Source organism: Notolepis coatsorum (genome assembly GCF_963971535.1).
Source record: "Notolepis coatsorum genome assembly, chromosome: 15".
NCBI classification, from domain to species: Eukaryota; Metazoa; Chordata; class Actinopteri; order Aulopiformes; family Paralepididae; genus Notolepis; species Notolepis coatsorum.
In genome coordinates, this window is record NC_140179.1 from 76,335,654 (window position 1) to 76,350,903 (window position 15,250).

A 15,250-nucleotide genomic window follows, 5' to 3' on the forward strand; every position below is an offset into this window, starting at 1 on the left:
GAGAGAGAGAGAGAGAGAGAGAGAGAGAGAGAGAGAGAGAGAGAGAGAGAGAACTGTAAACACTCTGCGTGTCCTCCCGGGAGCATGAGCTGTGGTGGACTTCCTCGAGAGGTAGCCGGAGGACACGCAGAGTGTTTACAGTTCTCTCTCTCTCGGTTCGGGAGCATGAGAGGGAGTCCACCACCGTGGGTCTATCTCGCTCGGCAGCTAGAGGGGGGCGGGCGTTATTATGCAAATACGCACCATATGACGTCACGAATAGGCTAATTTTCAGATGACTCACTTGAGGGAGGGACATTATTGTGAGAGGAGAATTGGAAGAATGTGCCAAATCGAGAATTAGAGACATAGATCCTATTACTATAAGTCCACATAGCTAGAAAATAACCCTAAACACTGGAAAAGGTCATTTATAAGATAGTTCCCCTTTAACATGGCTCATATTTCATTTCATTTTACTCCACCTCTTTATTGTATTATCTGTCTGTTAATGTCTGTCCACTAATGTTGCACCGAAAACGGCCAAAGCAAATTCCTTGTATGTGAAAACTACTTGGCAAATAAAGCCCTTTCTGATTCTGGCTACATTTTAATATTCTTTTGTTTTTTCAGAAAAACTTGATAGAGGAACCGTTGAAGGGGAGGAGGCTGCTGCCAAAATACAACATCTGGAACAGCAGATTGAAATGGTGAGTGGAGGATAATTATACACAAAAGGCAAATTTTTGGGAATGTTTAAAATAATTAAAGACACCATATAGATACAAAGTCCCAAGGTTGGAGATACAATGGATGGGTCTGAAATCCCTCAGTACCGACACAATCAGACGGAAGCTACTAACCCTACTACCCTCAGTACCTACACAATCAGACAGAAGCTACTAACCCTACTACCCTCAGTACCTACACAATCAGACAGAAGCTACTAACCCTACTACCCTCAGTACCGACACAATCAGACAGAAGCTACTAACCCTACTACCCTCAGTACCGACACAATTAGACAGAAGCTACTAACCCTACTACCCTCAGTACCTACACAATCAGACAGAAGCTACTAACCCTACTACCCTCAGTATCTACACAATCAGACAGAAGCTACTAACCCTACTACCCTCAGTACCGACACAATCAGACAGAAGCTACTAACCCTGCTACCCTCAGTACCTACACAATCAGACAGAAGCTACTAACCCTGCTACCCTCAGTACCTACACAATCAGACAGAAGCTACTAACCCTGCTACCCTCAGTACCTACACAATCAGACAGAAACTACTAACCCTACTACCCTCAGTACCTACACAATCAGACAGAAGCTACTAACCCTACTACCCTCAGTACCGACACAATCAGACAGAAGCTACTAACCCTACTACCCTCAGTATCTACACAATCAGACAGAAGCTACTAACCCTACTACCCTCAGTACCGACACAATCAGACAGAAGCTACTAACCCTGCTACCCTCAGTATCGACACAATCAGACAGAAGCTACTAACCCTGCTACCCTCAGTACCTACACAATCAGACGGAAGCTACTAACCCTGCTACCCTCAGTACCGACACAATCAGACAGAAGCTACTAACCCTGCTACCCTCAGTACCGACACAATCAGACAGAAGCTACTAACCCTGCTACCCTCAGTACCGACACAATCAGACAGAAGCTACTAACCCTGCTACCCTCAGTACCTACACAATCAGACGGAAGCTACTAACCCTGCTACCCTCAGTACCGACACAATCAGACAGAAGCTACTAACCCTACTACCCTCAGTACCTACACAATCAGACAGAAGCTACTAACCCTACTACCCTCAGTACCTACACAATCAGACAGAAGCTACTAACCCTGCTACCCTCAGTACCTACACAATCAGACAGAAGCTACTAACCCTGCTACCCTCAGTATCTACACAATCGGACAAAGATCTGCTCCTACTGTGCAGTAGGGAAGTTATGTTTTTGTCCCGACCCTTGTCATGGAAATATAAATCACATTGCATATGATCAGTGCCTACAGTAGCATTATGTAGCACTTAGTTACACCTTACACCATTTGTGATGGTAAATAGTTTATCTACGTCGTACACTGGAAAGGCGCATTGTCCGCATTGGGGGGTTAAAACTGACCTTGTCCGTGATTGAGTTAAGTCGGTTAAGACATGCCTTTTATTGTAATTTTTGGGAGTAAAGTATAAATCCACTTACTGAAAGTAACAATGGTAAGTTTACTCAATCAAACCCGGAAGATAGTAGACATCTGGCGATTTAAAGATGACTGAAGAGGTACCCAAGAAATGCTTACTCAACCATCAAAAAGCTGAGTAGGACCGTGCTGAGTAGGACCGTACCAAATGAGACGGTACCGAATGAGACCATACCAAATAAGACCGTACCGCGGGGGTTTTCACGCTGCAATTGTCAAACTCCTATGCAGAACTGCTATGTCACTAACCTGCGAAGCAGCTCTTCCCCTAGTGCCTCATGACTGTAACAGTTTACTGACCTTTGACCTCTCCGACTAAATCATAATAAATAACTTTGCATTGCACGTATATGTAGTATAGGAAATGCACTTACCATCTTCTCCAGATTCAGACAAGAAGATGGATATCAGTTTCCTCTCTGTGGGTTCAGTAGAAAGATATCCGGCTGCAAGCTAGCCTAGCTTAGCACAAATTAATGGAAGTGGATACGGACCACTGCTAGCCTAGCTGTTGGCCAAAAACACCTCTCCTGGAGTTTTAAGCTAGGCTAGTGGTCCCTATCCACTTCCATAAATTTGTGCTAAGGGATCGGACGTTGTGGACAGCGACTCCTACAGGTCGGTTGGTGCGCCTGCACAGCAGAATCAGGAAGTATCGGGGGCAGCGTGAGCCTCCCGCACGTTATACCTCGCCACTGAGAGATCGCGCTGTACAGGTGAAAAGATGCGACAGGCTGCCTCCTCGTGTACCGGAGGGGACACGTGATGCAAGGCTTCGTCCACATTGCAGCCGACCAGTGGGAGGCATGGTCTAACAACGTTCGAGACAGGGGAGGGTAGAATTGGATAATACAAAATTGGGAGAAAAAGTAGATCCAAAAAAATAAAGATAAATATGACTTTGTATCATTAACAATTACGTTTGGCATTTATAGTCATGACTCAAATGAGGCATCGTGAGCATTACACACAGTACAAACTAAATAAATAGGAACTAAAACCAATCACGGATATTGTGGAATAGACTAAGAATAGATGAACGAATTCCATATAAATCTATAGCTTATTAAGATGCAGCATCTGATACAGGATATTGTGAGGATAGACACGCACGCTCCGTAGCGTGAAAGCAATTTGTGACTCCAAAATGATAATAATAATAATCGTATATATAATCTCCCAAAATGAGATTAGATTAGATTCAAGAATGCCGAATAAATTCGTAAATCGAGGTACGAAGGAATTCCTTGGTAACTTTGACGTATGTCCGTTTCGAGAATGAGAACCAATGTTGGTATAATCTTATACTGTAACAGCAAACTGAGTATACTGAACATACAGTCCACTCCCTCCTCTTCACACAGCAAACTGAGTATACTGAACATACAGTCCACTCCCTCCTCTTCACACAGCAAACTGAGTCTACTGAACATACAGTCCACTCCCTCCTCTTCACACAGCAAACTGAGTATACTGAACATACAGTCCACTCCCTCCTCTTCACACAGCAAACTGAGTATACTGAACATACAGTCCACTCCCTCCTCTTCATACAGCAAACTGAGTCTACTGAACATACAGTCCACTCCCTCCTCTTCATACAGCAAACTGAGTATACTGAACATACAGTCCACTCCCTCCTCTTCACACAGCAAACTGAGTATACTGAACATACAGTCCACACCCTCCTCTTCATACAGCAAACTGAGTATACTGAACATACAGTCCACTCCCTCCTCTTCATACAGCAAACTGAGTATACTGAACATACAGTCCACTCCCTCCTCTTCATACAGCAAACTGAGTCTACTGAACATATAGTCCACTCCCTCCTCTTCATACAGCAAACTGAGTATACTGAACATACAGTCCACTCCCTCCTCTTCATACAGCAAACTGAGTATACTGAACATACAGTCCACTCCCTCCTCTTCATACAGCAAACTGAGTATACTGAACATATAGTCCACTCCCTCCTCTTCATACAGCAAACTGAGTATACTGAACATACAGTCCACTCCCTCCTCTTCACACAGCAAACTGAGTCTACTGAACATACAGTCCACACCCTCCTCTTCATACAGCAAACTGAGTATACTGAACATACAGTCCACTCCCTCCTCTTCATACAGCAAACTGAGTCTACTGAACATACAGTCCACTCCCTCCTCTTCATACAGCAAACTGAGTATACTGAACATACAGTCCACACCCTCCCCAGTTGCCTAGCAACAAGCGCCAAGCATACTGTGTACTCGACTTCCCATATAGAGACCACAAACTCACAAGTTCCATTTGACGGCAGCAATAATCTAATCCACGAGATACACAACATATCTTTTTTATATATTTCTATTCTTATAGTAATGGGGAAATCCTCAGATGTCACCATCTGAATTTAGCCTGGCATTGGCCTCGTATCCGATACCAGTATGGGAATAGGTGCGTCTCTACCACCAAGTTAAAACTCTTGTTTCTATGTTCAATATTGGCTTATAATTGTGTCTCTTCCTCCTAGATGTCTAATGAATCATTGGTCCGGCCTGGTCTGGAGTCGTCATTGCAGGAACCATCGGAAGGTGAAATCGGTAAGGAAACCCTGTTTGGGTAGAAGACGCCCTGAAATAAAATTTACATATAACAGAACCCAGTGGGGTTTTCATGGGGAGAGAAAGTCAATTGGAGAATGGCTTTCAGTCGATCAGTCAGTTAACCCTTAAGCCAGATCGGGATTTATTTCACGTTATAAATAGATAAATAGTCTGTATTAATTAATGTTGCGTCTCTTTTTCAAATGTAGCCAAGAGTATAGACTCTAACCCTCAGGAAATTGTTGTAGTCCTCAGAAAGAGGAGTCCCAGGGCTTTCGATGGACGTCGACATTTCATAAAACTACACTACCCATCATTCACAGTCTTTGCTGCCCTGTAACGGGCGACTGGTGGTACTAAATCCAGATTTAACTCTGCCATTGGAAAGATGAGATTTGGCCTGATCCATAGATTGGCCATAATAAGGTCATTTATAGGCCTGATATTCTATATTCATATTTCAAATTGCATGTGTCCGGATGGCAAAATTCAGTACTGTATCTACAAAAACCCCTATAAATCATCTGCCCTTTCTTTTTCACGTCTGGTCAATGGTGTTTCATGGTGTTATTCACAGTCAAAGATGGAAAGAAATTAAGTACCGGTAATAATAATAATTTATATTCTCCTTTGGTTCATTACAATTTACTCAAGCATAGTAACATACACTATCTCTTGACACTGGGAATACATACACAATAACATGCAAATATACCTTTTTAGAAGTGGAGCAATCTTCCATTTACTTGGGTACAGTATGTACTTTTAGGCAAATTTTCTGAAAATATGGCTAGGGCTTAACACACTCCCGGCCAACCACGGACATGTCCGTGTTTCGGATCCAACGGTTGAGGGCCAACCATGGACATATCCGTGGCAAGGTTGTTTTGGCTTTTATTCCATTTTAATAACCTACTCAATGTCACAGAGCGGCACTGCAGAATTACCCTACTCTTGGAATTTGGAAAAGTGCATTACCGGCCAGATCCTCGTAGGGGCGCTGTCTCGATAATGCAGTGTTCCCTGTGGCAGAACGGTGTTTTATAATTTTTTATCTTGAATGGACTTTCCTGTTAGGCTGAATCTATGCGTGTAGCATGGAATACGTTTTGGGGTGCTGAATTCAGTATGCAGTATGCTACTGACGATCAAGGAATTATAAACGACCCCCCCCCCCCCTTTCCTTCACGCATGATGAAGCATAATGTATACCGATCATATACATTTGAATTTTTTTATATAGCGTGTATAGGAAAAAAATGCCAATCGATAATCTATCATATGCGTCAGGGCCTATAACTCGCGTTTTAGGAATTACTGCAGAAAACCTTAAAAACATACTTATATTCACGACAGTATTAACACGACAATGTATGAATGAAAAAATATAACGTTCCCACATCCGGAACGATAGATACCCGATGTTGAATGGGCCATAGTAATGTCGATATAGCTATAATATTAAAAAAGTTATAGCCCTGCAAAGAAGGTAGACATCTCCATAGGGTTACAGCACTGGCAGACTGGGCCCAAGGATGGGTACAATGCATGGCGGACAATGTGTTAAACAAAGTATTCTGCCTTCTCTCACAAGCTTGGCAAATAAAATCTGCTATAAAGAAAAAAGGTTCCCTTCCTGAAGCAGAACAGTTTTTACGTTTTTTAATATTCATCCCAAAAAAATAAAAATAATAATATCAACATAAATGCAGGACTTTTGGCTAAAAAGTACTTCCCTTATATCCTTATCCTTGTAGACAGGACAGTAAAACAAAAATAAACCTCATTCTCAAGTTCACCTACAGTAGCTCACACAAAATAAAGTCTGTCTTTGGGTGGCATTAAATCTGTCGGTCTCGGCCCCCAAGTGGCAACCCATGTAACGCGCTGCGTCGCGAAGCGACCGACCCGGGTTCGATTCCCGGACCCGGCGTTCTTTTCCGGAATGTCTTCCCCCCGCTCTGTCTCCCGTTCTTCCTCTCTCTCTCTCTCTCTCTACCTGACTGCCCGGTAGAACAAACAAGTAAAAAATCTACCAAAAACATAATTAAAAAAATATATATAAATCTGTCGGTCTCTAGGAGGTAGTGGTAATTAGGGATGGTACTGAATCCGTACTTTTAAGGGTATCGACCGAATCACATCTGGAGTACCGATTCATGCGAGTTCCACCGGTGCCACATTTCGGTCCTTTTTTATTTTTTATTATTGATTCACAGGTACCGGTACTGGTTAAAATGTGAACGGTACCCAACCCTAGTGTACTGGTAATGTCCCTGACAGTGCACATAGGGATCTTTGTCTTTTGTTTAATGATACTTCACTCCTTCTGAAAGCAAACTAGATGGACTTTGAGCGGTGTTGTATCCTGCTAGCAGAGCATTCCCTCTATTCCCATGGTTTGTTCTGCACTACTTTATTATGAGCAGTAAATGTCTCTGTTTGACAACTGGATTAAACACAGAGAAGCTAGTATACAGTACAGAACATTGATCACACTCAGATGGTGCTTATATCTCATAAAGTATGTGTTGTTACTAATCCTGAAGGATTCTTATTTAGAAGCCAGTTCATTAAGTATTGCCACAACTAATCCTAATTGCATAGACACCATGAAATAACAAGGTTTGTTTCCTTTTCTCTGTTTACTTCCCCAGCACACATCCTGGCTTTGGAGCAGCAGCTTTTGGTGAGAGGCGATGAACTTGTTGCCTTGAAAGAGTACCTCATGCTGGCCGTAGAGCAGAACTCAACAAGGGTTGCGTCTGGAGAAAGCTGTGACCAGACCCCAGATCACGGACACGATGGCACCAGGGCGTCCCATGACTGTCCCACAACTCTACCCGACCTCCCGGGAGACACAACCCCGGAGGAGGACACAACCCTGGTGGCCGAGGACACCTCGGTCTTCTCCGTTTCCGCTAATAACGAGAGCAGCCCGGAGCTCATCAGACCTCAGTCCGAGTCCCCGGGAGAATCGAAAGGGGCTTCTTCAGACGAGATGGTCACCAGCAGTGACTCTGAGGTGGCCCACAGCAGCTGGACCCTCCTGGAAGCCGTGAACCAAGAAGGAGGCCAGGAGTGGCCTTCCGTCATGCAGGACTTCAGTCAGATGCAGCTGCAGTCATCATGGGAAGCGACCAGCATCGAGCAGGAAACCGCCACGGTCCAAGTGGAATCCTCCTCCGTTATCATCCGAGAGACGGTGCAGGTTCAACTCGCCCAGCAGGGGGCAGCATCCCTTTCTCAGTCTGATTCGACTGCTGGCCAGGTGTTTGCCCAGGCCCTCGCTGAGGAGATTCAGAAGAGGTATAGTGAGCTTCTGGCTGAGCTCCAGAGGCTAAGAGAGACGTCTACAGAATCACAGGAGAGAACCTACGGTCTGGAAGAGGAGATGCATTTGTTGGTTGCGGCCAAGAACAAGGTGGAATCCCAGGCACAGAACTACGTGGAGGAGCTCAGATCGGCCAGGGAAGAGTTGGACAAGCTCTCCTGGCAACGTAGCTCTGTGACAGAGAAACATAGTGTTGAAATGCAACTTCTGGAGGAGCAGATTGACATCCTGCAGACTGAAGGTCACACCAAGGAGCAGAACACCGAGGCCCTGATGTCAGACCTGGAGGAGGCCCAACATGCCCTCTCGGAGAGGGAGGGCCAGGCCAGGATGCTGAGTGCTCAGCTGGAGGAGAGGGAGCTCCTGTCCTCTGAGCTGGAGAGGAAGCTCCAAGATATGGAGTGCAGCCTGCTGGAAAACTCTCAGACAACAGACATGACCAACGCTTCGTTGTCTGAGAAGGACTCGGAGATCAGTGAGCTGCAGCTCCGTCTCACCGAGAAAGAGCAGGAGATGATGGAGCTGAATGACAGCATGTCTGCTAAGCTTCTCCAGGTAGGAGAAGAGAAGTTCCTGATAAGTGGTGAAGTCAAGAAGCTTAAGGAGCAGATGCTTGAACTAGAGAGTGTCAGAGAAGAGCAACAGAATGTGAAGGGTGATGACTTGACAGTAGATGTGGATGGTGAGCTTGTTACATTACGAAGGGATAAAGGAGCACTGGCCAGCCAGCTAGCCACCATGAAGAAGAAGCTTCAGGTGGCCCTTGTGCAACGCAAAGACCTCATGAAGAAAGTGTCTGATTTTGAGGTGGAAGCCAGAAAATCGAAAGAGCAAGAGGGCACGGCAACAGTGGAGACTCCTTCAAATGTATCGCATTTAGACAAAGATGGAGAGCAGGAGGTTCAGAAAATGGAGGCCATGCTTGAGAATGTCAAACAAGCCCTGAGATCTAAGGAAGAAGCAGTTGAGACTCTTGAGCAGAGAATTATTCAACAAGATCAAGTTCTGGCTGAGACTGTTGCTCTGAACAGAACCCTAAACGAGGAAGCGGAGCAGGCTCAGCGGGCCAACAGCTCTACGGAAACGACCGCGTTACAACAATCCCAAGTGACCTCCCTCGAGGCGGAGTGTGAAACGCTACAGAAGAAACTCTTGGAGGCCCAAGAAGCACGTAAGGACACCATTCGCAAAGCCAAGGACAAAGACAGGCACCACCGTGAACAAATGAAGCAGCAGAAGGAAGAATACAATGAGCTGTTTGGACGTTTTGAGGCGCAGGGCAGTGACCGAGAAGTTCTACTGACTAGAGTGAGAGAGCTAAAGGAACCGAAGGCGCTGGAAGAGGTGAGCACAGAGAAGGAAGTCTCGGTCCATCAGAAAGCCACAGTTGTCGTGGAAATGGTGGAGAAGCCAGCGGCGGGTGATTGGGTTCAGGAGGACTGGGTGGACTTTGCTGCACCTGAGACTGAAGCGGCTCCACGAGCATCTCATCGGCACACTCCTCCTGGTCCCGATGAGCAGTCTGAAGTTATCTCTGGGGAACTAGAGGCGTCTCTGCAAATTCTCAGAGAATCGGTCCAGGCTGAGAGGATGGCTCGAGATAAATCGGAGGAACAGCTGCAGGAAACACAGGCCAGTCTATCATTGAAGGAGACTGAACTCTTGGATCTGGGCAAAGAGCTAGAGCTGCTAAGAACAAAGGAAAGACAGATTGATGTTCTCTCTGGGGAATTGGAGGCTCTTAGAGAGAAGTGTCTCCAAGCAGAGTCTTGTGCAGAAACTCTAAAAGCAGAGGTGGAGGCTACAACAAAAGCAGCGTCTGCGGACTCGGATGTCTCTATTGTAACCCTGCAGGCCGAAGTTGTTGAGTTCAAGCAGTTCCTGAACAACAAAAACGAGGAGATCATGGAGCTGAGTCGTCATCTCGGTGACCAGAACTCACTCCTACACTCCATGCAGGACAGGGTGTCTGAGAAGGACCAGCTGATAGCCTCCTTACAGGAGGGACTGAAGGCTGAGCAGGGGAAGAGCCAGAGGCTGGAAGCTGAGGCTCCTCAGAAGCAGGAGGAGGAAAAGAGCAGTGAGGCAAAGATCCTGCAGCTTCAGCGGAAGCTCCAGGCTGCTCTTATCTCTCGTAAAGATGCCCTCAAAGAAAACAAGGCCCAAAAAGAGAAGCTGGCCTCCAATGAGAAGCTCATAGCTGAGCTGGAAGCCAAGGAAGCTGACCTGGAGAAGCTAAGAGCAGAGAGAGAAAAACTGATCGAGGAAGTCGACCGGACGTTGCTGGAGAACCAAAGTCTCGGGTCATCATGCGAGAGCCTCAAACTGGCCATGGATGGCATAATAACTGAGAAAAATGCTTGTAAGAGGGAGTCAAATATTGCCAAAGAGGAGGCTGCCAGGGCATGCATGGAATGGGGAGAGAAGGCTCAAAGCATGAAGGATGAGTATGAGACTCTGCTAAAGTCCTATGAGAATGTGAGCGACGAGGCAGAGCGTGTGAGACGTGTACTTGAAGCTGCCAGGCAGGAGAGGCAGGAGCTAGCAGCCAGAATGAGGAATCATGAGGCCGCCAGGCAGGCGGCTGAGAGGCAGGCAGAGGAGGCACAGAAAGACGTGGAGGCCATCAAAGACAAGATGAGAAAGTATGCCAAAACAAAGCAGCAGAAAATAATGGACTTAGAAGAGGAGAACGAGAGGCTTAGAGAGATTGAGGAAAAGAAGGGATTAAGAAGAGAGGAAAAGGCACTGAAAATGGAGGTTGAAAAACTTCGAGAAGAGCTGGGGGCTTTGAAAGGCAATTTGGACACTACAAAGGCAGAAAGAGACTCTTTAGTGCCACAGGCTGCAGAGTTACAAGAACGACTTCCCCAAGAGGCAGAGAAAGGGAACACACAAATCCCAGCTACATCCCTTAGCTCTGATGCTGTTGTCGAAGAGTCTATTGTCGTTCAGCAATCAGGCACTCTTATGACTGAAATGACCCAAGATGAACTGGTGAGAGAGAGTCAGCCCGAAGATGAAGAACCCTCTGAAACCACGGAGGAGGCACCGGTGGAGGAAGTAACTGCTGTATCCACACTAGAAACACACATTCTGCCCGCCGAGGGGACAGTAGAAACAGAAGTGACAGAAAGCACACAGGCATTACTAGAGGATAAAATAAGGGAGATGGAGATAGCCCTTAGCACAGAGAAGGAACTGAGGCAGGAACGGGAGGCTGACCTCAAGGCTGAACTGGCTTCTCTACAGCAGCACCTCCAGGAGACCAACGAGAAGGAGCAGAACCTTATTGTCTCTTTGCAACAGAGCCTTGAAGAGAGCAAAGAGAGACAACATAATCTCACAGAAGAGGGCTCTAAAAGTGAAGCTCGGTTCAAAGAGCTCCGCAGTGGCCTCGAGGCGGAGAAGGATGACCTAGAGGAGCGTCTGATGAACCAGCTGGCCCAGCTCAACGGCAGCATCGCCGGCTACCAGCAGGAGGCCGCGGACAGCCGCGAGCGCCTGACCGAGCTGCGGCGCGACGTGGAGAGGCTGGAGGGGGAGCGGGCCGAGCTGGAGGCGGAGGCTCGGAGCGAGGGGGGTCGCGCGGCCAGGCTGGAGGAGGACGTGAGGCAGGCCCAGAGGGAGCGGGCCGAGGCAGAGGCGGAGTCCGGGAAGCAGCGGGAGCTGGAACAGCAGCTGAAGTCCGCCCAGAGGGTCAGGGAAGGCAGCCAGAGCAGGGCACGCCAGCTGGAGGAGCTGCTGAGGGAGAAGCAGCTGGAGGTGCGTCAGATGCAGAGGGACTGCATCCAGTACCAGGAGAGGATCAGCGAGCTGGGCAGGGAGGCCAAGGCGTTGCAGCTGGGCCACGACGAGCTTCAGAAAGAACTGGAGCGGTCCCGTCGGGAGGCCTCCGAGACCCTAGAGGAGATGAGGAAGACCGAAGCCGAGCTGGTTAACTGCAAATCCCAGGCGGACGAGGCCCAGAAACTGGCCGGCCAAGCCCTGTCTGAGAAGATGGCCTGCGAGCAGACCGCTGTGCAAAAGGAGGCCGCCATGAAAGCAGAGGCTGAGCAGACCTTGGACTCTGTGAGGTTCAGGTTGGGTGCAGAGCTGAAGCAGATGGAACTGAGGCTGGAAGAGGCCTACAGAGACAGGGATAAGGAGGAGGACGCCACCCACGATGCCAGGGAGATGGCGGAGGGAGCTGAGAGACGAGCCCAGGAGATGCAAGCCCGTCTGGACGAGTCTCTGGCCCGGCTGGCCGCCTTCTCGCGCTGCATGTCCTCCCTACAGGACGACAGGGACAGGGTCCTGGACGAGACTCGACAGTGGGAGACCCGCTTCCACGGCACGCTCCAGGGGAAGGAGGCTGAGGTGCGTGAGGCTGAGACGAGGGCCAAGGAGCTGACTGAACAGCTGCAAAGGGAGGTGGCTCAGAAAGAGGAGCTACAGCTTTCAGTCGACAGGTAAGAATTCCTCTCTTCATGCTGCCTTGTTTCCCTACGAGAACTATTTTATTGCACTGCACTATTTTATACTAATAGGCCTGTCCCCGACTAAGGATTTGTGTAGTCGACTTTGATTGGCCAAAATTATGCGTCATGCGTAATTAACGGATCTAGGATCTTGTTGTCCAAATTGTCAGTGCTCTCTCATTCAGGAAAATAGTTTCGAAATTGTTCAATGAGCCCTTCTATGTGGCTACAGATGATGGGCTTAAAAAAAAATTGCTTAAAAAAAGCCTTCAAGCTGAGTAAATACCACAAAATCTCTGCTGATTATTCTGGAGTGCCACAAACGGAGTTCCTTAAATTAATCCAGCTCTCCATTTTAGTCCAAACAGGTCTGTGTCCCGACCTTGTAGTCCCAGATTCAATGCATTGAGGCGGTCAAAGATGTCGACTAGATAATATATCATTATCAGCACATTTCTCTGCCAATGGGTTGTTTTTGTCTGCAAGGAAAATCCACGCTTCTGACAACAAACCTATCCATTGCGAGTGTCAAGGTTACACACCTCTGTGTTGCCTCTGTGCCCATTTTCTTAGGCAGTTAGCCTCGCTGGTATGTGCACCATTAGCCACGCTTCTAGGCCTCTGCTTTTGGAAAGAATGATAAAAAAAAATATATATATATATATATTATTGTAACTGAGGGGTACAATTCCCTGACTGTATTGATAAGTATGGTATCATTAAACCACTACCGCTTTATGTACTTTAATTACTGGCCATACAGTACATGATATATAAATATGATGAACACTTCCCACATTGAATCGGTTCCACACCAAGTGATAATCAAGTATTTATTGCAGCAAAAGGTACATAATATACTTCTCTATTATACTTTGGATGCGCTTATAAGGCAAAGGAATGTGCGTAGGCAAATCAATAATGAATGTCCATTCTCTGGTTACGCAGGAGGTAATTATACAACCTGAATCTTAGGGAATTATATCTATGGTACACTAGTAATATATAGCGGGAGATACTGGAAGGGTCCCCCCGGTTGTAAGCCAGCAGGGGTAGAGGATCTGTCGGTAGTAGAGAGTCTGGTCAACGATGACTAAGGAGACTCCAAGTACAGGAGACGGTGCAATAGTCTCTTGATCCACAGACGAATACAGCTGTTCTCCGTAGACTGTAGCTCCACAGTGAAGAAAGCTAGCCGGCCTCAGGCTCTCTGAGGCGCAGACTCGACTTGGCTCCTCACAGGGTAAATCCAAGACGTGTAGGCGTCGGCGATTCTCCGCTCCATAAATCACAGGACCAAAACAAATATAATCCAGCCGCAAAGGGCTATGTAGTCGTCGAGTAGATTAATCCAGTGTACATGTCCACACGGTTCTCGTCTAGGTCTCCTCGGGTGAAAGCGCCATGAAAGCAGCCCAGCCTGGATAAGCACTCTAGCTGATACGAGGAAGCGTTGGTGATGCTGGTCACTGTAGAACTTTAGCCGCACGATACACTATACACAAATAGACTATTACTGACTTAATAGAAATATGTCGCACTCGACGGTATAGCGCCAAACTCTGACAATTCAGTTATTAATTCGCACGCGGTCTCAATGCTCTATTTGGGGCCAAACAGGCCATACTTCACCGCACGGAGTATCGTGGGTGAGGCTTCAACTTATTGGGTAACTCTGACTTCTGACTAAGTGCTTCTGTATTCACCTGCGCCATATTTATATGCACGGCGAACAAACTAGTGCCAACCTCATTTCTGTCTCGTAGCCCTGGGCAAGGCCGGGCATGTCCAGACATGTCTTGACGGTGACTTTGAACCTGACTCCGGAGGCATGGCTCTGGCGCCTGTGGACCGCTGTCCAATAGGAGAATGAAATATTATGGTCTGGACTAAAGGGATATTCCGTGTATATGTACAAGGAATATACAAGAGATATCAAACGATATACAAATACTATGCAATATATATCAATCAATAAATATATATATTCGGTTTAATCTGATCCTTTGTAACAGCCGCCCCCTAATTAGTCCCACCTAATTAGCTAAGCAGAGACAGATTAACCGCACTGTCCACTACTCAATGTCTGTTGTGAGGGGTCGGGCAGTTCACAAAGTCATGGGGTCATGGTCGTCATCGATAGTATCGGGGAGCCTTGGCAGTTCTATTAGCCTCGCCACGGGTCGGGTGTAGATCCGTCCTTGGACGAGCACTTCGGCTGCTCGGACCTTTCCGTCGGCACCGGTGATCACTTTGCTTACGCGGCCAGCCGGCCACATAGCTCGGGGTAGTGACTGGTCGATAATCATGACGACTGTTCCTTCTGTCAAATTGTCTCTCTCTTTCACCCATTTCTGGCGGGTCTGTAGAGACGGTAGATAGTGGAGTAGGAAGCGGTTCCAAAACTTGTCAGCCAATACTTGACTGTACCTCCACATTCTTCGGCCGTTCGCTTCTTCAGGCCTGTACATTGTCTGTGGTAGCGCGGGGTCCAGCCGCCCCATCAAGAGTGTGTTGGGGGTGACTGGGTCGACATCTGCTACATCACTTGAGACGTAACCGAGGGGCTTTGAGTTCAATACTCCCTCGATCTCCGTGAGGACTGTCATTAGGACTTCTTCCGCCACGGTCTGGGCCCCAAGTACGGCGTACA

The 15,250-nt window shown here is 47.2% G+C and overlaps 1 protein-coding gene across 1 annotated transcript in view; it reads left to right on the top strand.

The window, feature by feature from the left end:
- The window catches only part of golgb1 (golgin B1), a 74,660-nt gene that overhangs the window by 25,547 nt on the left and 33,863 nt on the right, over positions 1–15,250 (top strand). Inside the window, exons 9-11 of the mRNA XM_084330699.1 lie at positions 613–689; positions 4,731–4,800; positions 7,461–12,588. Of these exons, the coding sequence (XP_084186825.1) occupies positions 613–689; positions 4,731–4,800; positions 7,461–12,588 (5,275 nt within the window). The remainder of the gene's footprint in view (positions 1–612; positions 690–4,730; positions 4,801–7,460; positions 12,589–15,250) is intronic.